Raw genomic sequence first — 27,403 nt, forward strand, 5'->3', positions numbered from 1 at the left:
GATCAAGTCTGGGGTGAGAGAGGGGGAGGGATCAGGTCTGGGGTGAGAGAGGGGGAGGGATCAGGTCTGGGGTGAGAGAGAGAGGGATCAGGTCTGGGGTGAGAGAGAGAGGGATCAGGTCTGGGGTGAGAGAGGGGGAGGGATCAGGTCTGGGGTGAGAGAGGGGGAGGGATCAGGTCTGGGGTGAGAGAGAGAGAGAGATCAGGTCTGGGGTGAGAGAGAGAGAGAGATCAGGTCTGGGGGGAGAGAGAGAGAGGGATCAAGTCTGGGTGAGAGAGGGGGAGGGATCAGGTCTGGGGTGAGAGAGAGAGGGATCAGGTCTGGGGTGAGAGGGGGTGGTAGACGGGGGTCTTTCTGCGTGAGCGACAGCAGCAACATCACATCCATCAGAGTCGTCGGGAGGCTTGGGGGGGGGAGCGCACGCTTCAGCTGAGAAGACCACCCAAAACAGATGGCGGACGCTACCCCCCACCGCTGAGCACGGACAAGAGACTTCACACTGATTCACTATCCAAATATTGACGGTTGGAGCTCTCCCTGGCTGATAAACATGCTGGGAGGGAAGGGATGAGGCGTGACAGTTCTTTACCTCAGAAGGGAACTCATGTTCGGAGCAATGAGAAACCGCGTCTAACAGTGAGTGAGCAACTACTCACTATCCGTTAGTCAGTTATTCACCGTGTCCACTTCACAGTGCAGTGTTTAAAAACCATTATCGCCCATAAATAATACAATTCTGTCATTTGGCCACTTTTAAAGGAAGTGGGTTACAAACCTGGGGTGGGCGGCCAAGATAAATATCTCCCAAAAATAGTTTTTTTGGGGGGGCTGGCACTTTTCAAAACCACAGTTAGGCTTCAGTCCAGCAAGTCCAAATGTAGCAAACACAGAACCCTTGTTTTTGTCCCATTGCACAAAGACTAAACAGCAGATATGTTACAGCGCTGAGGGGGAACAGGTCTCCTGCTGATACGATCTGTGAAGTCATGCTTGTTTTGCTGTTGTTGTTGCTCCAGCTTCACTGGAGAGAAAGGGTTTGGACGGGTTTCAAGGCCTTGCAATTACACTTCTCCACTCCATTTGCCCCAAATCGTTCTTTTGACTGTACTGTACGCTCCAGGCTTTGCAATGTTTACGTCTACATCCCCAAGGTACAGTTGGCGTCGGGTTTACAGAAATAAAGGTTTGAACGGTAATCGTGAGACATTACCATTGAGTCACAGAGAGGGATGATTGAGAGAGGGTCAAATCTGTTGTTGCACTGCCCTCTAGTGGGGGCTAACTCATGTCTCACCTGGTCTTTTGACTTGGGAGATGATGGTGATGATTCAAAGTCTTTCTTCGTTTCAAGGATCTTTTTCACCAGCCCACCTGAGGAAAGGCAAACCAGAGATGACAAACTGATTCAGAATGAGGCTTCCACTAGCTGTCACACTCGTCCCGGTTGGAAACGGTCCTCTAGCTCTCACACTCAACACCGCATAGAAGGCAGACTGTAGCGGACTGATGCAGATCACTTTGTGCCGGTGTGAAAGGTCCTGTAGCGGACTGATGCAGATCACTTTGTGCCGGTGTGAAAGGTCCTGTGCTCTAAGGTAGAAAAACAAACATGGGGGCTCTCTAGTCTTAGCAATGCTCAGTCACTCGGCTTCTTACCATGTTTCTCATCACTTTGAAGTTCTATTGTGGGCTCCTGTGGAATAAAATCATTCATTTAACATTCCTGAATACAACACTACTTCGTTCTTCAAAGTAAACATTTCTACTGAATTATAACAATAATGTTGCCTACACTTCAAAATGCCCTGATACTACATTTAGGAACGCCAAGGAACACGCCAAGATTTGGGGAAATTAGCTTATTTGCCATCTTCCCCAAACATTGTTATTTCTACACATGGTAAATACACAAGTCACAACATGTAAATATGAAAGTTTGGGAGTTGTTGGAAAGTGTATTTCATCACTTTTGAGGGATCTTGGCTACTGGTGCCAGGTCTCTTCCAGCGATTGCGGCTAAGCTAGGCTAACGGCGTGAGTCTCAATGCTGAGTACGCACAGAGAAGAGTATGACTCTGGGGAAGATGGCAAAGAAGCTGATTTACACAATTTCAAACTTCATTCTTGATTGAAATCTAACACAGCTGTGCTCTCTCCATCCTTGGTCCAGAGAGACTCACCACCTCCATCCCAGGCATTTCGGGGGGAAGGGGGGCCGCCTCCTCGACCACAAACTGTTCATCGTCTTCCTCGTCGTCATCGGAGAGTTTCTTCCCTTCCATGATGACAGCTGCAGGGGGCTTGGCACTGTTCAGCCTGCTCCCAGTACACACGGAAACACACACGCACACACACGCACGTTAACACACACACATTAACACAACCAAACATGGGCATAGGGGCGGAGCCAGCGCCTACCTTTCAAACCCAGCTGCATTTGAACATATTTCATCATTTCAATGAATAACTCATCCAGCCCAGAAAAGGATAAAACTGTAACTAGACAACTCCGTGAAGCTATGTGGCTGAAAGTCCAAGTAACCTACATCGCACTTTATGTGTCAGATAGGCTACCGGCAGCTCAACTCGTTAGCGATACTTGAAAAGTGGAACGATGCAGTCAGCGACCAATCAGAGGCCAGATCAGCCTCCCCACACAGCCCACTGTCTACCCGGGCCAATCAACACTTGAAATCCAAGTCTTTTCATTTGTGCACAAATAACGACACTTTCCCTGAGGTTCTCGCCCCATACCCGCAGATTAAACAGATTAAAGAACTAAAGATGAGCATTATGTGAAATGCATTGTAGTGCAGAGCATGTCTGTAAGGTTATGCTTGGAGTGATGCAGGGCGTGAATGGGGGGGGGGGGGGGCACCTCTCGGCCGGGGTGACGTCAGCGCAGCTCTCCTGTCTCCTGACCCGGGGGGGCGCCGGGCGGGCGCTGCCAGGCCGAGGGATCCTCCTGGTACTGTGAGGAGAGAGCGAGAACCCACGGGTTACCATCCGCAATCACTCAGTCCATTCAAATACAGTACAGCCAGTTCAAATACAGTACAGCCAGTTCAAATACAGTACAGCCAGGTCAAATACAGTACAGCCAGTTCAAATACAGTACAGCCAGTTCAAATACAGTACAGCCAGTTCCACCAACATCCTCCACTGATCCATCAGAATAATCCTCGTGTCAATTAAATATTCCTGGGAGCATATTTCTGGTGTGCAGACTCTATTTTTCCCTCCTCCATCACAATAATCCCCTACAGCTACGAGGTTAAACAGGCGTCACTCATCGGTGGCAGTGAGTGTGTGATCCAGCCGGTAGGTCCCCTGGACCGGGACAGTGAGTGTGTGATCCAGCCGGTAGGTCCCCTGGACCGGGACAGTGAGTGTGTGATCCAGCCGGTAGGTCCCCTGGACCGGGACAGTGAGTGTGTGATCCAGCCCGTCGGTCCCCTGGACCGGGACAGTGAGTGTGTGATCCAGCCCGTCGGTCCCCTGGACCGGGACAGTGAGTGTGTGATCCAGCCTGTAGGTCCCCTGGACCGGGACAGTGAGTGTGTGATCCAGCCCGTCGGTCCCCTGGACCGGGACAGTGAGTGTGTGATCCAGCCCGTCGGTCCCCTGGACCGGGACAGTGAGTGTGTGATCCAGCCCGTAGGTCCCCTGGACCGGGACAGTGAGTGTGTGATCCAGCCGGTAGGTCCCCTGGACCGGGACAGTGAGTGTGTGATCCAGCCTGTAGGTCCCCTGGACCGGGACAGTGAGTGTGTGATCCAGCCGGTAGGTCCCCTGGACCGGGATAGTGAGTGTGTGATCCAGCCCGTCGGTCCCCTGGACCGGGACCACAACAAAATCTAGGGGCGGCTGTGGCTCAGGAGGTAGAGCAGGTCGTCCAATGACAGCAGGGTCAGCGCTTTTAATCCCGCCCCCTCCTGTCCACATGTCCAAGTGTCCTTGAGCAAGACACTGAACCCAAAATTGCTCCCACTGAGCAGGCTAGCACCTTGCGTGACACCCCCATTGGTGTGTGAATGGGTGAATGAAGCCATTGTAAAGCACTTTGGATAACAGCGCTATATAAGTGCAGTCCATTTACCATTCCACTGACTAGCGAGCCCCTGAGGAGCACCACTCAATCAGCCAGGACACCAAGAGACATCCCTGCTGTCCCACTGAAGGACTGTCCTCTCACCTGTGGGCCATGTGGGAGGGCACTGCGTCGGTCGCCTCCCCGTTCTCCTGCAGGACGGGCCTCTCGGCCAACGGAGCGTCTCCATCTACGACCAGAAAACATGGCTGGCATGACCTCCAGACTCCTATGACCTCTACATACCCTGCAGTGGGCCAGGGAATCCTGACTGAGCCTCACTAACACTAGTACAAGTACAATACAGAGTGTGCATTATATGATCCTAAAAGATGGGTGGTGAATAGATGGAAAGTTAAAGCCATCTAAGAATAGAGCAAAACATCTTTGCACAGCAGATACTAAACTGCCTCCTAGACCTTGACCCTATTACCTACGCAGTAGAGATCAAACATGACTGTACAGGTACTGCATGATCACTAATCATACAGTAAAAGCAATACTATTGCTTTCCACTTCCAATCCAATCCTTTCAGATCCCAAGGGCATAGAGTTGTAGGGACAGAGTGAAATGGGATTACAGGTTTAAAAGCAGGGAATGTGAGAGGTGCAACAGCGCCCTCAAGTGAAAGAAAAAAGCACCGAAAAACTAACTCACCACCTTCACTGTCCGATTCATCTGGAAAGAAGAACAAAATACAAAGAAGTCAGCTTGCTCTTCTTTTAATATGGAGATGCACACACTTCAATATAACATAATATAATATAAAATCACTAGTTGCATATCCTCATTCATTTTAATGTAAACATGAAACAATTTGGGCTAATTGTGTTGTGATATCAGTGCTTTACAGTAGGTAGGCTAATTGACTTGTGTGATGGTACCATCCTTATGGTACTCCTACCTCTTGCTAGATTTAACTTGTAATCAAAAAGTTTGCCATGATTGCTTGCTAGCTAGAACAATAGACTGGCAAACTTTTAATGTCACTCAAATAGCGTTAGCTGGGCTAGTGTTACTAGGCTAGTGTGACCATTCCATTCTACCGCTGTTTTTGTTTGAACAAATGTGCTACTTAGCTTGTTATAACATGAAAACGCTTGTTTAAAAAAGTCAATACAATAATAACAGTAATAGTGTGAAAAGATATGTTTGTTTATCAAAAGCTGTAATGCATCAACAACAACAACAACAACCCCAAAAAAGCCGTTTCACGGCCCAGTCATAGTTAAGCTGAAACAGGCTTGAGGAACACAAACCCTCTCCCTCACCAATTTAGAAATAACCTGTCTTCGGTCGTCAGGAGCCAAAAAGGAGGTTATGCCAAACTGTCATGCTGGTCCTTCTTCTATTCACAAAATAATAAGCTCATGATCATATCCTAAATATGCAATTTCCAGCACTGTTTGATGATAAATGTACAGTTAAAAAGATATACCACACACTGGTGGCATGACAGGGATTAGGCTGATCAACACTCGCAATGCTAGAGTGTGTCTAGCGCTGGTAGGGGTTTTAGTGCGCAAAATGACTTTTTAGGGTTGATTAAAGACTAGACCCCCCCCCCCCCACAACATCATTTTTAAATTATGTCATAATTTTTGTCTAAAGTGTATCGTATGACCATAAATAAACCGTTAGCATTTCATGGAAGTGTAATGAATAGGCTGCCATAATACAAAGCAGCTTTCTGGCGAGAGGGGTGTGAGGTTGTTACCTTGGCCTCTGGGTTTGGGCTTGCTCCTCTGCCCCTTGGCAGAAGAGGGCCGAGGTATTCTGGCTGGACTGTCCGACTGCGGGGAGCGGGAGAGGGGGGAGAGTTGAGAGAGAGGAGAGGAGAGGGGGGAGAGTGGGGAGAGTTGAGAGAGAGGAGAGGAAGACGGCTGTGAGTGATACGTCCTGTTGACCGTTACCACAACGGAGAATATTGGAATCAGAGAGAGCATCTGACGTGCCCCATCAAGGGCAGGAACTCAAACACACTAAACTAGTACGCACGCACGCACGCACACGCTCACACACGCTCGCTCACACTCACTCTCACTCTCACACTCACACTCACACTCACTCTCACTCTCACTCTCACTCTCACTCTCACTCTCACTCTCTCACACACACACACACACACAACGAAAAGACAGAAGGCTTCAGGTAACATCCACGGTTACCTGGTTATCTGTGACGTCTGCTGGCTATAGAAACAGGGAAGATGACGGTTGAAGTGAAGGTAGAATGGTAATTAATGGTAGGATTTGCAAAAGACAGCTTACCACTGGTTCTGGTTTGGTAGTTTTACTAGACTCCTCTGGAGGATTTGGTTGTGTCTGCTCTGATGCTCTGACCTAAACACGCGCACGCGCACGCGCACGCACACACACACACACAGACAGACAGAGACAGACAGAGACAGACAGACAGACAGACAGACAGACAGACAGACAGACAGACAGACAGACACTTCTGATTAAAGTAATTGTTGCTGACATGCATTGAGGACTATGTGAACCAGTCAGTGACAACAACGTACCTTTTTGTCACCTTTCTCCGCAACTTTACTTTTCTCCTCGCCCTCCTTGTGTCGCTCTTTGTCCTTCTCGCTCTCTTTGTCTCTTTCTCTCCGTTTGTCCCGGTCTCTGTCCCTCTCCCTGTCTCGATCTTTATCCCTGTGTGAGTCCCTGTCTTTAGTCTTCTCTCTGTCTCGGTCTTTCTCTCTCCCTCTGTCCTTCCCTCGGTCCTTGTCCTTGTCCCGGTCTTTTTCTCGGCCTTTGTCTTTATCTCGTTCTCGGTCGCGGCTCTTGTCCTTGTCCCTGTCCTTGGTCCTCTCTCGCTCTGCGTCCCGGTGGCGCTCCTTCTCCCCCCTCCAGCTCTCCTGGTCTCTGGGCTGGTCAGGGTCCTTCTGCTCACTGATCTCTTTCCTCTCCTGAGGAGACCAGAGAAGAGACGTTCACACACGGTACCAGACACACACCCAAGAGCACAGAGTACCAAACCTGCTTAATGACGGATAAGAGTGGAGGGGGGTTCTCTTTCTGGTGTATGATGGACACGCCTTTTATGACGGATATTCTAGTATCTATCCAGGTGTTTTAAAAGGAAATGGCTGGAAATTGTTTCCAAATTTTAAGACATCTAAACCAAAAATCCTTGGCGAAAAGGATATGAAAGTAATTCATATTGTTGAATGACAGATAAAGCTGCCCTTATGAGGTTATAATGCTGTTCTAATGTCATAATGCTGTTCTACTGATGTCATAATGTTGCCCTTATGGTGTCATAATGGCATGATGCTCTAATGATGTCATAAAGCTGTTCTACTGATGTCATATTTGACTTCAGACCCAAAAATGAGCTTAGAAAATACCAATTGAGTTAGTTAATGGTGGGTACAGCATCTTAAAAGGGAAATGAGTGTGCTGTGATTCTCACCTCTCTGTCCCTGTGGCTCTCACGCCCCTCTCTGTTCTCCTTGTCCTGCGACCGGGAGGTACTTGCCTTGCCCTTGGGGTCCAGCTTGTCCCCCGCCAGCACCCGCTTGACCGCCTCGTCACTGGACAGCTGGGGAGGGCAGCAGAGAGGACACTCGATGGACGGTCTCAATATTCAAGATTCAAGTTTATTTAGCCATTTCAACAATACAGTTGATAGGAATGTTTTTTGGTGTGTGTTCACATACACCATATACAGGCAGCTATATACCACAACCAGACATCCATACACAACAAAAAACAACACATAATGCAGTTCAATTTTCAAGTATAATCAGTCCATAAAGTGCTTGGCGCAGGAGGCACAAGCCAGAGTGCAGACAGTGCATAGTGTAAAAAACAATGACAGTCCCTAGTGCAGGGGGACATTCTGTATTGCAGGCGGGGCAGTCTGGAGGCTTATGAAAGAGTTCAACTATATTTAAATATGGTATGGCATGGAGGTAGGTGCTGTCTCTAAAGAGAGATGTTCTACTGGTGATACTTCTGAACCTCTTCCCTGATGGCTAAAGAGTGACCAGGTGATGTGCTGGGTGGGAGGGGTCAGTGGTGATGTTTCTAGCCTTCCTGATGATTCTGGTGTCAAAGTGTGAGGCTATGGTAGGCAGTGTGAGGCTATGGTGGGCAGTGTGAGGCTATGGTGGGCAGTGTGAGGCTATGGTGGGCAGTGTGAGGCTATGGTGGGCAGTGTGAGGCTATGGCGGGCAGTGTGAGGCTATAGTGGGCAGTGTGAGGCTATGGTGGGCAGTGTGAGGCTATGGTGGGCAGTGTGAGGCTATGGTGGGCAGTGTGAGGCTATGGTGAGCAGTGTGAGGCTATGGTAGGCAGTGTGAGGCTATGGTGGGCAGTGTGAGGCTATGGTGGGCAGTGTGAGGCTATGGTGGGCAGTGTGAGGCTATGGTGGGCAGTGTGAGGCTATGGTGGGCAGTGTGAGGCTATGGTGGGCAGTGTGAGGCTATGGTGGGCAGTGTGAAGCTATGGTGGGCAGTGTGAGGCTATGGTGGGCAGTGTGAAGCTATGGTGGGCAGTGTGAGGCTATGGTGGGCAGTGTGAGGCTATGGTAGGCAGTGTGAGGCTATGGTGGGCAGTGTGAGGCTATGGTGGGCAGTGTGAGGCTATGGTAGGCAGTGTGAGGCTATGGTGGGCAGTGTGAGGCTATGGTAGGCAGTGTGAGGCTATAGTGGGCAGTGTGAGGCTATGGTGGGCAGTGTGAGGCTATGGTGGGCAGTGTGAGGCTATGGTGGGCAGTGTGAGGCTATAGTGGGCAGTGTGAGGCTATGGTGGGCAGTGTGAGGCTATGGTGGGCAGTGTGAGGCTATGGTGGGCAGTGTGAGGCTATGGTGGGCAGTGTGAGGCTATGGTGGGCAGTGTGAGGCTATGGTAGGCAGTGTGAGGCTATGGTAGGCAGTGTGAGGCTATGGTGGGCAGTGTGAGGCTATGGTGGGCAGTGTGAGGCTATGGTGGGCAGTGTGAGGCTATGGTGGGCAGTGTGAGGCTATGGTGGGCAGTGTGAGGCTATGGTGGGCAGTGTGAGGCTATGGTGGGCAGACTGCAGCCCATGATCTTAGAGGCTCTGCGCTCTACTCTCTCTAGCTGTTGTTTGTCCTGGCAGGTCGTGTTACCATACCAAGATAGGATAGAGAAAATGAGCACGCTTTCTATGGTGGCCCGATAGAAGTGAGTCATGCCTTCCTGACTGACCCTACATTTTCTCCGCTGACGGAGGGAGTAGAGTCTCTGATGGTCTCTAATCAGACTGGTGTTCAGGTCCCATGAGAGGAACTGGTGTTCAGGTCCCATGAGAGGGACTGGTGAATGGTGACACCTAGGAACCGGAAGAAGGAGACCCTCTCTACAACCTGCCCATTGATGGAGAGTGGAGGTGTAGGGCTGCCATTTTCCTGAAGTCCCCTATAAGCTCCTTGGTCTTAGCTGTGTTGAGGACCAGGTTGTTGTTCTCACACCACATATAGTCTCCATATAGTGAAAACACCCATTCCACATAGAACGCGTAGGAGCGAGCAAGCCATGAGAAGAATTGTATCAGCTAATGTTTTTATTGACTGGCAGAGCGAAATCACAATCTAGGTAGTTCCTGCTGTTTTAGGTTTTCTTCTGATGTGAGGTACAGGTCCAGGCATAGCCCAAAACTTGTGTTGTCTGGACAGCATGCACGGATCGCTGTATAGGTGGAAGGGGTGTAACAATCAAGCAAGACAATGTAGGAAAACCACAAATGACAATACCAGTGCAAATTGTACTTGCAGACCTTATTCATATTCTACCATACATTTGTTAACATTTGGCTGGATCAGGTATCTGAAATTAAATTCAATTAAAAGGAGCCTTAGGGGTGAGTGGATTACTTTCAAAGGCAAGGATAATCCAGAAATTCCACTAAAACATTTACCCCCATGATCATCCCTCTATAACCTCTTCCTCTAGGGCTGCACCCGGTCAGGATTTGGTCAGTGGGAATCTTAATGGCCGAGGGGAGGCGGGACTCGGGACAGCAGTCAAACTTTAAACTCACACTTGCAGGCAGCACAATAAAAATGCCTATTTTTCCTGCTGATCATGCATCATCCAGCCCACATTGTCCATCTACTTTGCATAACCCCTTGTTTTTATGCAGTGTTTTCCATAGCCTACATTAGGGCTGGGTGATTTGACAAATATAGTCTGCCTCCCCAATTGGCATTTGCATTAAAACGAATGATTGGCCTATCCTGGCCTGACCAATCCCAGTCTACATAAGGGTCTCCGACTCCTCGTCATCTTTCAGGAAGCAGCCCTATCTTCTAGAGCTTTCCATTAGATCAGCCCCATCTTCTAGAGCTTTCCATTAGATCAGCCCCATCTTCTAGAGCTTTACATTAGATCAGCCCCATCTTCTAGAGCTTTACATTAGATCAGAACCATCTTCTAGAGCTTTACATTAGATCAGCCCCATCTTCTAGAGCTTTACATTAGATCAGCCCCATCTTCTAGAGCTTTCCATTAGATCAGCCCCATCTTCTAGAGCTTTACATTAGATCAGCCCCATCTTCTAGAGCTTTACATTAGATCAGAACCATCTTCTAGAGCTTTACATTAGATCAGAAACTCTCTCATCTGTTTGACGTCTGGGATTTAGACTCCCCTAGGCTCGAACCTGCTTTGTTTTCATTGGCTCCCAAATGCATCATTAAAATGCTCCAGGCTGTACAGTAAATGATCCTCTTCAGACCTCAAAACATCATTAGTTCATCTAATAATGGCCGGGTTTCCCCAACGAGTTAAGAAGCACTTAACTCCAAAGTACTTCTTAACTCCCATACAAAGGGTTGCTTAAGAAGGGTTCCTTAAGAAGGGTTCCTTAAGAAGGTTCTTTATCGGGAAACGCGGCCAATAGCATTGTGTGCGTGTGAGAGAAAGAGAGTAAAACTGTATGTGTGTCTGTTCATGTGCGATTGTGTTTGATAAAGGGGTGTGCTAACATGTTCCCATGTTTATGCACATGCATGTGCTGATGTTAACATGTCCCCATGTTTATGCACATGCGTGTGCTGATGTTAACATGTCCCCATGTTTATGCACATGCGTGTGCTGTGCTGATAACATGTTCCCATGTTTATACAGGTGCGTGTGCTTTTGTTAACATGTTCCCATGTTTATGCACATGCGTGTGCTGATGCTAACATGTTCCTATATTCATGCACATGCATGTGCTGATGTTAACATGTTCCCATGTTTATACAGGTGCGTGTGCTGATGTTATCATGTTCCCATGTTTATGCACATGCATGTGCTGATGTGTTGAATACGGTGAGCTTGTGTCGTCTCTTGCTCGCTGACCTTGCTGATGCAGCACTTTGCGATGGCCTGCAGGAGCTCGTTGGTCCTCTCGGGCTCGTGACCGGCCACGATGCGCGCGGGCTTGACCGACAGGGGCTCCCCACTCACCAGCATCACCACGTCCACAGCCTTCTGCAGGAAGGCCATCTTAGAGTCCTTATCCTGCGGAGAGGAAGAGGAAGTAGTCAGGAAGTGCTCCGGGGTCAGGAGGGGAGGGAGGGGGAGGGAGAGAGAGAGATCCAAAGGAAAGGGGCAGAGGAACGTGTGTATTGCCTTGGTAAACTTGGGTTGCTCCTTTAAACCTTCAATTTGTAGGATTTTAAGCATCAAAAGGTACAATATGTAGGATTTTAAGCATTATTATTTCTATATTGCTATGATCAATCGAGAGTGATCAGTCAATAAGGACCTCTGTGAAAAAGTGAGGTTTGAGAGAAAAAAAAAAGGTTTAAAAAAAAATAAAAAAAATAAAGCAGCTTGGAATACTGACGGTGGCTCCTCCCATTGAGGTGTGACCACACCTGGTTAAAACAGTGCATCAGTGCTGAGATCTATATAATAATATTATAAATAAACTATAAAACATACAATACAATAATAATAAACTCTTTGGTTGAGATTCAGTAGGTGAGCAACACAGGGCTACACAGGGCTAGCCTGCCAACGCCATCCTGATCACATGCTCACATTCTGTTTCTCTCCACAAAGCCGTCTGGTCACGCTCTGATTCAGCCCGAGTTCCACCGGGCAGATATTTGTCGGGCCAATCACAACTGTTTATCTAATATAGGGCAGGTTTCATACAATGACTGTACCCACTTGTAACCCAAGTTCCGTTGCTCTGATTGGTTGTAGGTCTATCCAATTGCATCCAGAGACATTTTGATCTGCGACCATTGATAACACCCATTGGAATTACGATTCTGTTTTAATCGGACTAAACTCAGCAGTTCCAGACCCTTCGCATTTTTACAAATTGCCATCACAGGGCGTTCATCTATGGCCATATATGGGCGTGTGGGTGTACCCAAACTGCTCCAGCCAGCGAGGCATCAAACAGTGGACTGAATTTACCCTCGCAGGCGGTGGTGTTTTCAGGCAAAGACTAGCCTACACATCGTCCCGTTAAATCCTCCTTTGGTTCTTTCATATAAGAGAGAGGCAGACTATCAGGAGGAGGAGAATGGAAGCTTCTGGAAACCCTTCAGAGGGAATGTTTATCTGCTACTAGCAACGCATGCATTGAGATGCGTTTCTGTCCAGCAGATCTACTACACTATGCGATACCATATACTTTATTGTCCCCTTAGGGAAATTTGTCTTGGACTTAATACTGCGCATGTAAAGACTGCCTCTATACAGAAACAGAAAACACATATCCCACATATTGCATATATACCACATATTGCACATAATACATATATTGCACATAACCCGTATTGCACGTACCCCAATGAAAAAACACCTTGACCCATTGCACAACCCCTACAACCTCAATTAACACCATTAAGTGAGGTTGTAGGGGTTGCAATGGGTCAAGGTGTGTTTTCACTGGGGCACATGCAATATGGGTTATGTGCAATATATGTACACTACAGGATGCTCATGCTCCAAACATACAAATACACTAATACTTGGATTTATACACAAGCTGCTCTACCCTTTTCTATTCCATTGCAGTATCAAACTGGTTTAATACTAACGTGTTATCAACCGTGAAATTCAAAAGTTCTAATGTTTTAATCCAACTGGGAAAGGGACACATCTCAAGCTTCCGTTACACTGTGTGGTGGCTAAAAGGTTGACAGTTATCTTGTTTGGTCTCAGCTCCATGCCAACTGTATCATGTTAGTGTTGTCGCTGATGGCAGCGAGGCTCAGTGATGTTCAAAGTCTATTTTATCTCCAATCAGTCCCTGCACTCCCGTCTCATACCTCACAACAAGGGAGAAATAGCAGTGTGCAAGCCTCAGACAGCCGATGATACGGACCCTGTGTGTGTGTGTGTGTGTGTGTGTGTGTGTGTGTGTGTGTGTGTGTGTGTGTGTGTGTGCGCATGCATCTCTCTCCTTTATAATGCATGCTGTTAGTGCATCAATGAGGTGCCATTAGCAGCCCTACTCCTGTCCCGGTGTGAAAGCGTTGGTCCGTGCTTGCCCTCATTTTGTCCGCTCTCCAGAATTCCATTATGCTCATGTCCCTTCCACCGATCTCAAGTTGAACACTAGACAATTTGCCTTGACTTTTGGCTTGTAATAAACGTTTTCTCTCAGGCAAAGGCATACCAAAAATCCTAAAGCTGATTTGAAGGCAAATGATCTTCCTCAAAATACCATGAATGATTTCAGGTGTTGATAACTTCAAAATGAAGCAGTGCATCAAAACATTGTACTGCATTCTGTGCTGTATAAGAGGAATAAATTAAATGATCTCACTCAATAACACTCCCGATCTCAAACATCTGTAAGATCCTACCAGGTCTGTCCTTTGGTGATGAAGATGCAGGGCATGGCATCAGGATGTACTGTAGCTAATGACTATACCCATAACTCAGTCAGAAGGTTATCTATAATGGTCATGATTCTGAAAGATGTCATACATAAAGATAACATTTGTATAACCATGCACTCCTATAGAAGATTGACATACTCCTTGAAAGACAGACTGTGTTGACTCTTCACTGAGCCACTCTGTGTCAGATGCTGTATTACAAAAACTAGCAATTTCTTGAATGTTTACTGTAACTGTAATTAAAATAATTCTGATACTGCTAATACAGCTATGATAGCTAAATATCCTGCAGTAATTATATTGTTGTATTTATTATTGTTCCAACCTTTAAAAAACATTTCTTATCTCAAGATGGCTTTTGAAAAGACTTTAGGGCCTATTCAAAAACAGATCACATGTCTGCTTATGAGCCATTAATCAGAATATTGATTAGACTATGCCTATATGAATTTGGGTTGGTTGCCTGCTCCTCAGGTCACTTTGAAAAGGCCATCTGTTCAGATTTACATACAGTCTCTAGTCAGGGGTAAATAAGTGGCTCTCACTCATGCAAACCAGATACTGATCTGCGGTCAGTTGGATTGGCCAGCTAGACACAGCAGACTGGTGCTCTGTGACACCTCGCAGGCTGATTGAGTCTCAGTCCACTAGCTCCTCTGACCGTGTGAGAAGGTGACATCACATGGGGGTGTGTTAGGTTACACACACACACACAGCCAAGTCATGGTCGGGTGTTTCTGATCTGACACAGAGACGCACACGAGTGGCTACTAGGGGACCCTTCAGTGAGACAGTCCAGTCAGGGAACTTCACATTGCAGTGTGAAGATGGTTGAGTGTGTAACGGTTACTTCATCTATCTATGCTTATGAAGCTCCAGGGCTCGACATTTAACGTTTCAGGGACAAGAAACATGCCCAGCCAGACAAGAAGATTCTAGATTGACACTTTAACTTGACAGAATGGACAAGTCCTCAAAGTCACACAAAAAACACAATCAACCTACACAAAAAATCACAAACTATTAATAACATCATAGTTCGATCAGATTCAAGTATCCCCTGAATGCAATGTGTCGCGATTAGCTTAGGCTATAGCAACTTAATAAATGTGACACACCCACTTAATTCGCACCGGGCACATCCAACTAACAAGCAGACGATAAGTAAATGTAAATGGCTCTTAGTATCTGCATGATCTGGCCAAACAGAAAGATGTTGGTCTGTCTGGGCATCTGTCCTCCTCCCAGATGTGTTGATGGAAAGGCCATACAGACTACCTTCATTTAGGGAGACTTGCATTCTGTGAAATACTGTAGATTACACCACAATGACAGCTGGTCCGCTTTACTTACTAAACTAGTACTGGTATAAGTTCTGATCTCTTTTGAGCTCTAAATCATATATTTCGATAATAACAAAATGGTGCTAGTTTAATTAAGAGACAAAGCTGGTTTAGCCAGCCACAGTTCTATGATGAATCGTTTCATAGACTCATCAAGTTTGTGTTGTGTTAATGTATTGGAGCGATGCGGATCACTTGGTCACAATAACAGCCTATTGCTAAGCAATAAGTTAACAAAAGAAGTAGCTTAATCATTATGACATTATGAAAGAGTGTTTCTTTGGAATACTGTTGCTATGCAGTCCTAATGTAATTAGACAATATAGAACGAAAGTGGTTGGCTAAAAGCAACTTGCATGTGAATGCAAGGACATTAGATTCTGGATGCAGATCGATGTGGTCCAGTCTATATAGATCTATAGATAGATAGATAGATATATAGAGGTCGTAGTGTCACAGACCCTTAAAATATCTATACTGCTTCTGTCACACAAATGTGTATATCAAAAACAGGGAAATCATATATTTTTAGATTAAGGACCTACTGTAATAGTTTGAAATTTAGATCAAGACAAGTCTTACCTTCACATTGTCTGACTTCATCTCTGCTTCTCCATACAGGCCTTTCATGAAGCCGGTGGTCCGGATTATCTGTGGGTGTCAGACACAGTACTGTAGCATGTCAGCTTGAAGTAGGTGGAGGATGTTTGGTGGTGATTCACAATATGGCAAGATTGATCTTGGAAAATATCTAAAATTGCATTTTTGCTAGGGACTACTGCCTGTACTGATATGTTATCGAAGCTGAATTTTATGACCAATGTCATATGCTAATCATAGCCCCTGTACTATTATTATTTTACATCAAAATACACTGATACAACAGGGATCAGTGATTTCAGTGTTTAAGACAGTCAATTTGAAAAGCCAGCGTGACCAGTGTCAAACTACCGTAATAACAGGCCCTCTAGTTGTATATCAGTTGCCAAGAAGAGAGGCCCAAATGTAACGCATGTGCACGTATACCGAGAAAAACACAGGACTTTGTGAACGGGCGGTTTTGAGCGACAGAAAGGACAGGGATTGCAAACGCCTATTTATTGTTCTAACAATTGTTTATCTTAATTATTTTTTATCTTAACAATTGTTTGCAAACAACCAAAAAGTGCTAATTTGTTGAGTGGTGCCTTGGTTTCGACATACTGGACTGAACACCGCCAATTATCGCTCCTCTACTTGAATAAATAAGCATCCTTGAACCTTGAATCTGTGAAAGGTGTCTGTTACACGGTTTGGATTGGCTGTAACACACACTCAATTCAAAGCTCGATTTGTCAATAAAAGCTTTATCTAAACACTTGCTAACGGTATGTCATTCTAAACTAGCATACTGGTAGTTAGCTGCATCTCTGACATCGCAAGCTTACATCAAGTAACATAAGCATATTGTCCACCTGTGACGTCAGGTTGTTTGTTTATGGTTACGGGCAGTGCCTAGCAACGCTTGAAAAGTGGCATGATGATGATGGAGCTGCTATCTGACCTGCAATTGACCATTTCATGGAATGTTCATATTAAGAACAATAATACTACAGTTTACTTGGACTAAGTCGTTGCCCTAGTGACCAAAAATTCCATTGGTTCCATTAAAAGGGTCTATAGAATTGTATTAACGTTAGTGTTAGCTAGATGTTTCTAGCTAGCTGGCTAATGTACTGATAGAGGGATGCTGCTTTACAATTCGATTTAGCTAGCTACTAGACTTAGCTAGCAAGCTAGCTAACGAATGGTGGGCTAGCTAGCTAGCTAGCCTTAACGTTAGCAACGTAGAATGCCATATGGCTAGCTTGATACACGTACTAGGTGACGTTAACTAAATTACCTAAATTAAGTTAGCTAGCTACCAATAATTCAAATTCAAAGTTCGATAAGTAACGTTAGATGGAAATACTTCCAGGCTGGCTAATCGGAGACTAGCCTAACCTTAGCTACGTCGTTTAGCTTCGGTCTGCTCGCGACACCAGTAACGTTAACCTTAGCTCAAACTGAAGAAACGTTAACGCTACCCCTAACCCCAATCTGAGTAATGGTACCCTAATGTAAATACTAACATTAATCCTACAAGCTAGATGTTACTGTGGCAGCTCACCACCCGGATACATAGCTAGCTAGTTATCGTTCAGTAACGTCAGCAGGCTAGCCAGTTCAAACTTAGCTAGCTACATACTTTTATAGCTGGCTAGGTGGATAGGTGGCTAACGTTAGGGCTGTTTACAGGCTACCAAGATGCCATCCACACCCACCCACATCCATCCATCTCTGGAGTTAACGTTAGCTAGATTATAAGAGTTCATTCTCACCTCACTGAATATGTCATGCAGGTACCGAAACGGCGGTTTGCTTAGCAGTTTTTCAGTGAGCGGCGGTTTCTTGATTACTTTCCCTAAAGTATCCTGGGTCTTTTTGGCCACTGTCCCATTCATAGCAGCTGTTGATGTCAATTTCTAAAACAACGTCTTGATGAAATCAAAAACTGAGTTCGAGTAAATTAATTTAGCGAGCTGAGCTCTCCTGCCCAAGAAGGTTGCTCCTGTCGTCCCTGTCAACAGTCTCCAATCCCACAATGCATCATTTACATGTAATGCGCTTGCGTCAAGTGTTCACCGTTGCCATGCGCTGGTGCTACCCATAGCAACAACTAACAATCAATGCTGTTAGAATAATTTGAATTTTAAGCCTAATTTATACTTCATAAAACGGCTCATGGCTCTTGGTTGCCATGGAATGGAAGCCAAAGACAATGGCCAGGCATTCCATTCCATGGCAACCAAGAGACATGAGCCACGAGCCGTTTTATGAAGTATAAATTAGGCAAGAATTAGCTACATTATTATTATATCATAGCCTCATTATTAACTTGACATGGGACGTAGCTAGCCTGTGACGCGCAACACATATCGCCTCAGTAGGCTACCCAAAGTAGCTCTGACTATAATGTAGGCTATTCTAGATTGTAAGGCTAGCCTACTATTGGTTTTATGTCAATGAATGGAGAAGCTGCTTGATGCCTTCGTGAAGTTGACAGTGTCCCAGTCCAAACCCATCCTGCTGTGAGTTTGGATATGGCTCATGAGAGGCGCAAATCCGTTGGGGGGGAAATCTCCGTGGAGAGAGGATCCGGTCGCAGTAGAAATGATAGTCACTCAACCATTATGCGCTTGAAATAACTGAAGTTTAATAAATAGGCCATCACACACATACTGTATAGGCCTATGAAAAAATATAGACAACAGTTATCTAATTTGGTGATATGCCTAACTTCAGAAAATAAAAAATAATTTTAAAAAAGAGAAGAACTAAAACATTCAACCCTGCATATTCCATTGCATAATCAGTGCATTTTTTGTGTAAGAAAACAAGAAACGGCACACTCGGCCTCCAGTAGAGTAGCCTACTGAGGCGATACGCGTTGCGCATCACATAGGCTAGGCTACGTCTGATCCATGTCAAGTTTATGCAACATTTTTGAAACTTCATGTGAAAAAATGCCTAGTATATTTGCACGGAATTCGGCGATTATTGTGGTGAAAATGCAACCTTTCTAAAATAGGCGCATAATCTGCCCCTTTTGGCATTAAATCATGCGATGGCATAATCACGTTTATCTTTGGCGTTTCGCGGGGAACATAGTACCCGGGGAACATAGAACGCTTTTTAGGGGGAACATAGGACCCGGGGAATATAGGGATGACCCCTGTCTGGGAGTGAATGCGTAGGAGTTGCCAGCCCTAGGAACCGTTTGGGGCGTGTATCTCGACAATGTACATAGTACATACCCAATGTGAGTTAGTGTTGTCATAAACGTGCCATAGGAGTCAAATATATATAACTCAGTTATGACAGTATAGCCTGGTTAAATACTGTATGTTGTGCTTTGCCATATTTACACACACAACTATTGTACCTATTGTGCCTATTGCACCTATTGAGCTGTGGAATGTATTCAGGGTTTGTGTATCTCTATGTTCCCACAGAAAGAAGCTACTGATGGTCATCCATTACCTGGTGGAATGCCCCTACTTCGTCGGCAGCCCTAGGAGCCGTTTGGGGCGTGTATCTGATTCATCATACCACACATGCTTTCAGTTCACGTCTAAAAGGTTTCAGCAATGTGAAAAGGAAGTAGGAAGTATTTAGGTGGTAGATAAATGCGATGAACGTGGAACCACATGGACTGTAGCAATACTGTAGCACTTCTGGACTGCACTTATATATAACGCCACTTCGACTATGCCTGCTCCACATAGTATACATTAGGTATAGTGGACTCTCCCACTTTGCTCAGAATAATGTTATCAGATGCATGCTCAATGCTCCTCCAAGGACACAGGGCCTGTAGAGAAGAAGGAAGTTGAACTATTACCTGTCGAAGATTAAATTAAACAACTGAAACTTAACATGTTTAATGTAATGGTAAATGGGCTGCACTTATAGCACTTTTATCCAAAGTTCATTACAATGGCCTCTCATTCAACCATCCACACACACATTTACACACCAATGGCGGCAACTGCCATGCAAGGTGCTGGCCTGCTCACTGGAAGCAACTTGGGGTTCAGTGTCTTGCCCAAGGGACACTTCGATGTGTGGACAGGTGGAGCCCTTATTCCTATTGGTTTTGTTGATTTCTTGTGTTTTATTGGTTGTTGTAACACAGAACTTTACAAGTAATTGTATATTAGTTCGGCACGTTTGCTTTTAGTTCTTTTTTGTGCGTGGCTATAAGCCAGCGCACCTAGTATAGCGTTTGTCCGGTTATCACTCCCTCCCTTACTCTAGACAATGTTGGCCTGCATCTCTCTGTTGACACCACAAGAGGCAGTAGTCCCAGCACACCAAAATCAACCTGTCGATCTCCACTGCACAAGTATAGTGGTCAGAGCATTGGACTCCCACCCGGGAGACTGAGGTTCAAGACCCGGTGGGGATGACTTAATGGGACTATACCCAAACCTCCACACGTTCATCCTTTCACTCCAACCTTTACCCCTTGCCTTATAGGTCAGATCCTGTCCCAACCCCAACCTTTATTCTAACCCCAACCCACACTCGGGACTGGAAGGACAACACCAAAACCAACCCTCCAATCTCCACTGCACAAGTAGAGTAGTGGTCAGAGCATTGGACTCCCGCCCGGAGACTGAGGTTCAAGACCCGGTGGGGATGACTTTAAAGTTATCAGTGTAACTGCTTTAGCCACTGCGCTACTGTGATGGCCGCATCCACAGCCACACCACAGCCACACAACTGGTCTGGTAACCCTCTGACAGTACATTAACTCACTTTATATTCAGTCATTTAGTTATTATTGAGAAGTTTCCTTTGTTGCAGGCACACCACATGGTCAAACAAACAAATCACATGACACAGGTTTTGTTCATACATTACACTATCTTTATTTAGCAGTTTGACAGTACATTAGTTCTATTTGTAGCATGCACATTTAGTTACTTTTGTACAGTTCAATAGGCTATGTTAAGATCTTAGGTATGGTGTCTAATTTGTGTTTGTTTGGAGTTACCAGTGCTGTGGAGGGACGACATGCCAGACGGGAACAAAAAGGACACGCCCCGCCAGTCTCCACCCTTAAATAGAGGAGGCGGCCAATTTGGCCGAGTCCAAATGTTGCTGCATTGTGGGGGGAGTGTTATGTTTAGTCTGAGTATTTCAGTTATTTCTTTGGATCTTTGTATTTGGATCTTTTGTTATGATTTATAGTATATTGTAATTATGTGAATCCTTTTTCATAGTTGCCTTATTTTGGTTATTTGTGGGTTAGGTTGTATATTTGTCTATTGGTTAACCCCTATTGTTTCTTAATGGTCTGATCAGCCAGTATATAAGTTCCCCTTTGTCTTCAGTTTAGGAGGTCTGTTATATTCTGTTTGTGGCAACCCTTTGATTAATTTGACCGCTTTTATGGGACCAGCACTTTGTCTCATTCTTGTTATGTTTTTGGGTAAATAAAAACCCTAGTTTTCTAAACTTTACCTATGACTCCTCTTGCCTTCCGGTTTGGTCCCTGACTGCTACCATTAATGTTATCGAAGCTGCTGCTAGTTGTTGTGAGCTCATGAGCTAACTGGCTGTCTCGCTCTTATTGTGCTGGATTAGCATTGGAAGCATTGGAACTGATGTGTCCAGGCGACAAGACCTATCTTAATTGATCAGACATTATTTCATGTCATTTCAATTCACAGCTATTTCAGTGGCGTGACTAGCTTCTGTCCTACCAGTCCTGAACAGAAACTAGCCAGCCACGCACATAAGCCAGGCTGGACCTGGCCTGGTTGATTAAAGGTGGCGAGTGGGCAGGATACCGAGTACATACCACCCTTGAGTGTGCTTGCTGTACTTTTGGGTCTTGGCCTTGGACCAGGCTGACCTACTTGACGAAGTAGGTTCAGTAAGAGTACATTGTGCGGATCGCTCTGCTCTGCCTAGGCCAATAGGAGCGAGCCCTGTGGGGTGGAGTGTGTGTGTGTGTGTGTGTGTGCGTGCGTGCGTGCATGCATGTAGACCATTAATTCTTATGCAAATTAGGTCGTATGACGCACCACAGCTCGACCCGTTTGGTGAGTTCTGTTTCCTTGCAAGAAAAGTTAGTGTGCTTTGGAAGTAGGCTACAGCTGCTCCTTACAGCCTGTTTCATTAGGTAAGACATCTATATGATATTAATTTAATTTATACTGATTTAATCATTTTTTTCCTGAGTAGCACATTTATACGTTCACATCGTGAACATTTGATAGGTACCTTGTTTTCTGCAACATTGGGGCACATTCTTTGCCTTTGGTTTAATATTGGCCTAGTTCCAGAACAATTAATTTTGGCAAATGTAACCTAATGGAATAACTTGAGTGCTGATAAATAAAACAGGAGTTTATCATGTATAACTTAAGACAGGGGTTCTCAACCTTTTATAACTTAAGGCCCACTTTTGATTGATAAAAAAAAATCCAAGGACCACCTTCCAAAATACATGAGATCTGAGGGAATGTTCGCTAGCTACGTTAGCTGAACATATTTGTCTCAACACCAACAGATGTGATTGGCGTGGTGATATTCAAACGGAACTGATCATTGAAATAATACATTTTTACATATTTTATTTATATGTGAATTCTTGAGTACATTTAGATATAAAACAACTAACTTTGTAAATTACTAAACTTATATTACATTTTTTTCTAACCATTTGGCAGTAGGCTATCACTGCCTCTGCGGCCCACTGGATGGCGCTCTGCAGACTGATGTCTTGGTTTTATTTTCTAGAAAAACATTAATAAACACAATCAATAGTCTACTAAAACTGTCAAAAATACTACAGTATGTTGCTTAAAATCTTAGAAAAAAGTGCTAACTTCAACAATTGAAGGTTATTCGGTTGTCCCTGTAAGGGAACCCTTTGAAAACAGTTTTATTTACTGACCATGTTTGATCATTGTCTTTACATTTTGGCAGTAATTTCTGTTTGACAAAATGACAATTAACTTGAATTTGTACACTCTCTTAGAACTGATGACAATGCATCACTGGTCTCTGTACACTCTGGTCTTGGCATCATGTGTGTACGTCTCCTTACTAGAAAAAGCACCACAGCCCCCTCAGACTCTCTCTAGAGGTATGTGAACAAGGCTAGTCCTTGTATTCTGACATATACCACGTGTATCTGTTTGATTCTCATTGGTTCTTGGGTCTTTATAAAGAATCCATTATAACAGGGTATTTGATAAGATACTATAACACCCAATCCCATGTTCACATATAAACATCTTTGTCAGGATGGGGAGATGACATCGATTGGGTCCAAACCTATGAGGAAGGCCTTACGAAAATGGTTGACAGGTAACTTTGTCTAATTCTTATACATTTAGTTAGTGGAATTTGGAATTGGACATTATTATTTTTTAATTCAGTAGATATTCTAGCAGGTTGCAGGCTGTATAATGAGTAGAAACAGCATGGTGGTACTGTAGGCTGGGAAGGATGGATGGGACTACAACGTGTTTGCAGCCAGCGACCTGCATTCCATTACCAATTCGTGGTCAAAACCAGCTAGAATGATTAGGCACACTATTTTGTCTTAATTATTATGTTGACACGTTATAACCCATTAGTGGAATTGTGTCTTGTACATAGTACATACCCAATGTGAGTTAGTGTTGTCATAAACATGCCATAGGAGAGAAATATATATAACTCAGTTATGACAGTATAGCCTGGTTAAATACTGTATGTTGTGCTTTGCCATATTTACACACACAACTATTGTACCTACAGTATTGCACCTATTGAGCTGTGGAATGTATTCAGGGTTTGTGTATCTCTATGTTCCCACAGAAAGAAGCCACTGATGGTCATCCATCACCTGGCAGAATGCCCCTACAGTCAAGGTCATAATCCTGTCCTTTCAAATCGCATATTTCCTTTAGTAACACTGTCCAAACATTATCACCCAACAGCTGAAGCAATTCAGTTTGAGATAGTTCCTCATTGCATTCCTGGTGAAATATCTTGATAAAGGCATTGCCAAAGAAAATACATGTCTGCTCCCTTGCCCTGCACTTTATATTCTGTAGTCTGTACTCTTTCACTTTAGATCAAGATCAAGATGTCTTTATTTGTCACAATGTACGTGTGCAGTCACAGTGAAATGCTGCTGCCGACTCTAAGATTATGCTCTATAACAGATAGACTCCAATACACAATTTACAAATTACAAATTTACAAGTTACAAATTTACAAATTACACAATAAGTAAAATGTATACTTTATACACAGCTATAGACAACTTTATATCTGTACACCTTTACTTTATATCTGTGCTCTTTCACTTTACATCTGGACTCTTATTCCCTAACCCTCTTTTATTTTTCTCATGTTCTTACTGAGAAATATGTATTTCCCTCTATGAAACAGTCACCTCCTTTAAAAAGGATCAATTGCATTACAAATGTACAGTAATACATAATATAATATCACAAAATATTACATTATACAATATACCAGTACATTCATGTCAAATCATTTCCACAGCTCTAAAAGCAGTGTTTGCAATTCACAAGGCCATCCAGAAAATGGCAAAAGAGGATTTCATCATGCTCAATCTCATGGTAATAGATACATTGTTGATGTTTTGAAAACTTTTCACTTTTGTTGAGGAATGAAATGTTGTCATGTACATTATGCCATGTGTATACCCAAATACTTTACATGCATAAGGTGTGGTGTGTGTTTGTATATATATATATATATACAGTATGGTCCAATTACAAGTATTTAAACGCATTCTGGTGCCTAATTTCCTAATACTGGCATGACATACTCATACAATTGAATTAAGTAATATCCATTTGGCATTTGGCATTAGAAGGTCTGAGCACAGTTGTTCAATGCAACTACGGTATATGTATACAGTATATAATGCAACTATGTTGTTGTCATCAGCATGAGACCACTGACAAGAATCTAAAACCAGATGGCGCCTATGCTCCAAGAATCCTGTTTGTTGGTATGTTTTTCAACATCACTTTTCATATACTGTACCTCTTGCACTGTGTTGTATTCACACTTACATAACCACTTTGTATCTAGATTATTCATGTTTTAAAAGTAAATAATTATCTTTACAAAATACAAAAAATCACAATTGTCATAAAATATGCATACATGTCCATATTGAAATAAATAAAATAAAATAAAAATGCATCAGATTTGAAGACTTTGGTAATTGGGAAAATTGGTCATAAAGTAATTACCAGAGTTACTGTAGTTCATGGCTTACAATCATCTCTCTGGATAGATTTTCACTACGGCCCTGAAAACCAAACTTGACTGTCTTTGAAAAATAATGTGTTTGGTATTGAAAGTAGTTTAGTTCATCTTGAGTTAATCTTTTTAAGAGAACAGTCATTTTTTTTAAAGGGACAATCACATCCTCATTGATATTGCCATACCACCCCTTGTACAGTAAACATTGATATTGTATGTTGGCCTATTCAAAATATTATTTGATTAGAATGGAGATAAGAATGGTGAAATATATCTATTATATTATATATCTATAAGTATATGCACAATTTATTGTCTATTTTCATGTTTTATTGTTTTATTCTTATTTCCTCAATTTGCACCATTTCTGTAAAATCACACATCTGTATGCAATTTCATCATTTGGAATATTTGGACTAGATTTTCATCACTATAAAACAGTTCTCACCAGCTAAGTCTGGCTAATTTCACATGTATCCCCTCTCCCCTTATGCCCACCACTGTCACACACACACACACACACTCTCTCTCTCTCTCTCACACACACACACACACACACACATATCTTTCCATCAACTCCCATAGATCCATCCATGACTGTGCGTACAGATATCGTTGGCAAGTACTCCAATCATCTCTACACCTACACGCCCAGCGATATTGCAAACTGTGAGTAGCTCTCTTTTTCCCTAATAAGGTCTTAGGAGAGTATTAGCATTAGCATGCCATGACCACCCGAATGAAGGACAGCATGGAATCAGCTAAAAATGTTCTCCATCAATCAACAACATTATAGCTCATAAAGCCCAGTTCACATACAAGATTCGCAACGAGACTGGTTGCAACTTGCAACCACCTGCAACAGTAACCCAAAACTGTGCTTTGCAACATTCTACAACTGAACTATTCACACCAAAGCAACGAGCGGAGACCGTTTACCGTTTCCTTAACAACGGCTCGTCACTCAACCTTATCCAGCAACCCGTTATTATTATATTTTGTCCGCATTTGTTTAGTCTATTCTGCGATCGATCGTCTGCCTTTTCTGTTCTAAAATCAATGTAAAGTAGCCTCTCGTTAACGTGAACTGGCCGTTACTGGTTACTAACTAGCCGGTAGCCTACTAGCCCTTGTGTGAAGCCAGAGAGCCTGACACACGCTCGTGCCAGCACACGGGCACTAATTGTTCAGTCGCTGATTGGTTAAAAAATCGTAACAAAGGCCCTGACATTATGGTACATTGTAAAAGCTTGCAATTGGACAAGTCGAGTCTCTTGAGACTCAATCAGCCGGCTTCAGCCGACCTGCGGTGGGGTAATTCACACCGCTGCAATTTTCCTCTGCAACATTCTAAAACGGTTTCATCGCGTTGCAAATCTTGTATGTGAACTGGGCTTATCATAAATGAGGGTCTATGTCTATGTCATAAATGAGGCTCTATGTCTATGTCATAAATGAGGCTCTATATCTATGTCATAAATGACGTTCTATGTCCAAAATTCCGAACTAACCCTTTAAAAGACAATTCAAACTGTTTGTTACACTAATGGTGCGTTCGTGTATAACTGGGAGGTGGCAAATTGCGACTTGCTACTAGGAATTATTAAATAAAACACCGCATGAACTCGCACTTCCTCGTCGCAAATTTGGATATGTTTCTCAGCCCCCAGTTGCTCGAATGCACTAGATATAACTAGGTAACTGTGATATAATGGTATATAGCTCGAATGCACACAGGTCGGAGGTAGGTATTTTGCCACTTGCGACTTTCCACCTCCGACCACAAACGAACGCACCATACGCACATGACTTCAGTAGTCTATTTGGATATACAGTACTGTCCTGTAGTAGCAAAGGCACTGCTATAGTATTAATTATAGTCAAGCAGATACTAGAGCAGATAGTTCTGCTTCTACTAGAGCAGATAGTTCTGGTTCTACTAGAGCAGATTGTTCTGGGTCTACTAGAGCAGATAGTTCTGGTTCTACTAGAGCAGATAGTTCTGTGCAGTGCACAAAATCACCTTACTTCCAAATTGCACAGCAGCAGGTGTTGGCAATTAATTGACTGTACAAATCTTTTGCCATTGCTTTCAGATTCCATTGGAGCACACATTGGAGTGTGTATGTGTGCATGTGTGTGTGTATTTGTGTGTGACAGAGGGAGGGGGGGGGGGCATTGGGATACTCAGCAGTAGTATGTTGTAGGTAGTACGTTGACTGTACTCATCTCTCCCCAGTGGCCAAGAACATGAGGAGAGCCATGCTGCTGCTGCACACTGAACTGTGACCTCATAACCTCTG

General features: G+C 44.1%; 2 protein-coding genes across 4 annotated transcripts in view; one reads left to right on the forward strand and one right to left on the reverse strand.

Moving 5' to 3' along the window:
- The window catches only part of traf3ip1 (TNF receptor-associated factor 3 interacting protein 1), a 31,394-nt gene extending 13,546 nt beyond the window's left edge, over positions 1–17,848 (reverse strand). The window contains exons 1-14 of one of the 3 annotated variants that reach the window (XM_084461254.1): positions 17,627–17,848; positions 15,849–15,917; positions 11,414–11,575; positions 7,518–7,646; positions 6,619–7,011; positions 6,362–6,433; positions 6,260–6,283; positions 5,809–5,884; positions 4,749–4,769; positions 4,196–4,280; positions 2,879–2,971; positions 2,181–2,316; positions 1,657–1,693; positions 1,295–1,371 (exon numbers count right to left, since the gene is read on the reverse strand). In XM_084461254.1, coding sequence (XP_084317380.1) covers positions 1,295–1,371; positions 1,657–1,693; positions 2,181–2,316; positions 2,879–2,971; positions 4,196–4,280; positions 4,749–4,769; positions 5,809–5,884; positions 6,260–6,283; positions 6,362–6,433; positions 6,619–7,011; positions 7,518–7,646; positions 11,414–11,575; positions 15,849–15,917; positions 17,627–17,749 — 1,497 coding nt within the window. In that variant the 5' untranslated portion in view covers positions 17,750–17,848. Of the gene's footprint in view, positions 1–1,294; positions 1,372–1,656; positions 1,694–2,180; positions 2,317–2,878; positions 2,972–4,195; positions 4,281–4,748; positions 4,770–5,808; positions 5,885–6,259; positions 6,284–6,361; positions 6,434–6,618; positions 7,012–7,517; positions 7,647–11,413; positions 11,576–15,848; positions 15,939–17,626 lie in introns of all 3 variants that reach the window. The other 2 variants (XM_084461256.1, XM_084461255.1) reach the window with 2 other exon arrangements.
- A 5,005-nt stretch (positions 17,849–22,853) lies between these two features.
- On the forward strand, positions 22,854–27,389 carry agr1 (anterior gradient 1; the record flags this gene model as incomplete). The annotated part of the gene is made up of 7 exons (XM_084461446.1): positions 22,854–22,950; positions 23,111–23,174; positions 23,670–23,722; positions 24,366–24,442; positions 24,777–24,840; positions 25,686–25,769; positions 27,340–27,389. 7 exons carry the CDS (start codon positions 22,854–22,856, stop codon positions 27,387–27,389), a joined length of 489 nt encoding a protein of 162 aa, XP_084317572.1.
- Between the last annotated feature and the right edge of the window lie 14 nt (positions 27,390–27,403).

The sequence above is a fragment of the Borostomias antarcticus genome, assembly GCF_949987555.1.
Source record: "Borostomias antarcticus genome assembly, chromosome: 2".
Classification (NCBI taxonomy): domain Eukaryota; kingdom Metazoa; phylum Chordata; class Actinopteri; order Stomiiformes; family Stomiidae; genus Borostomias; species Borostomias antarcticus.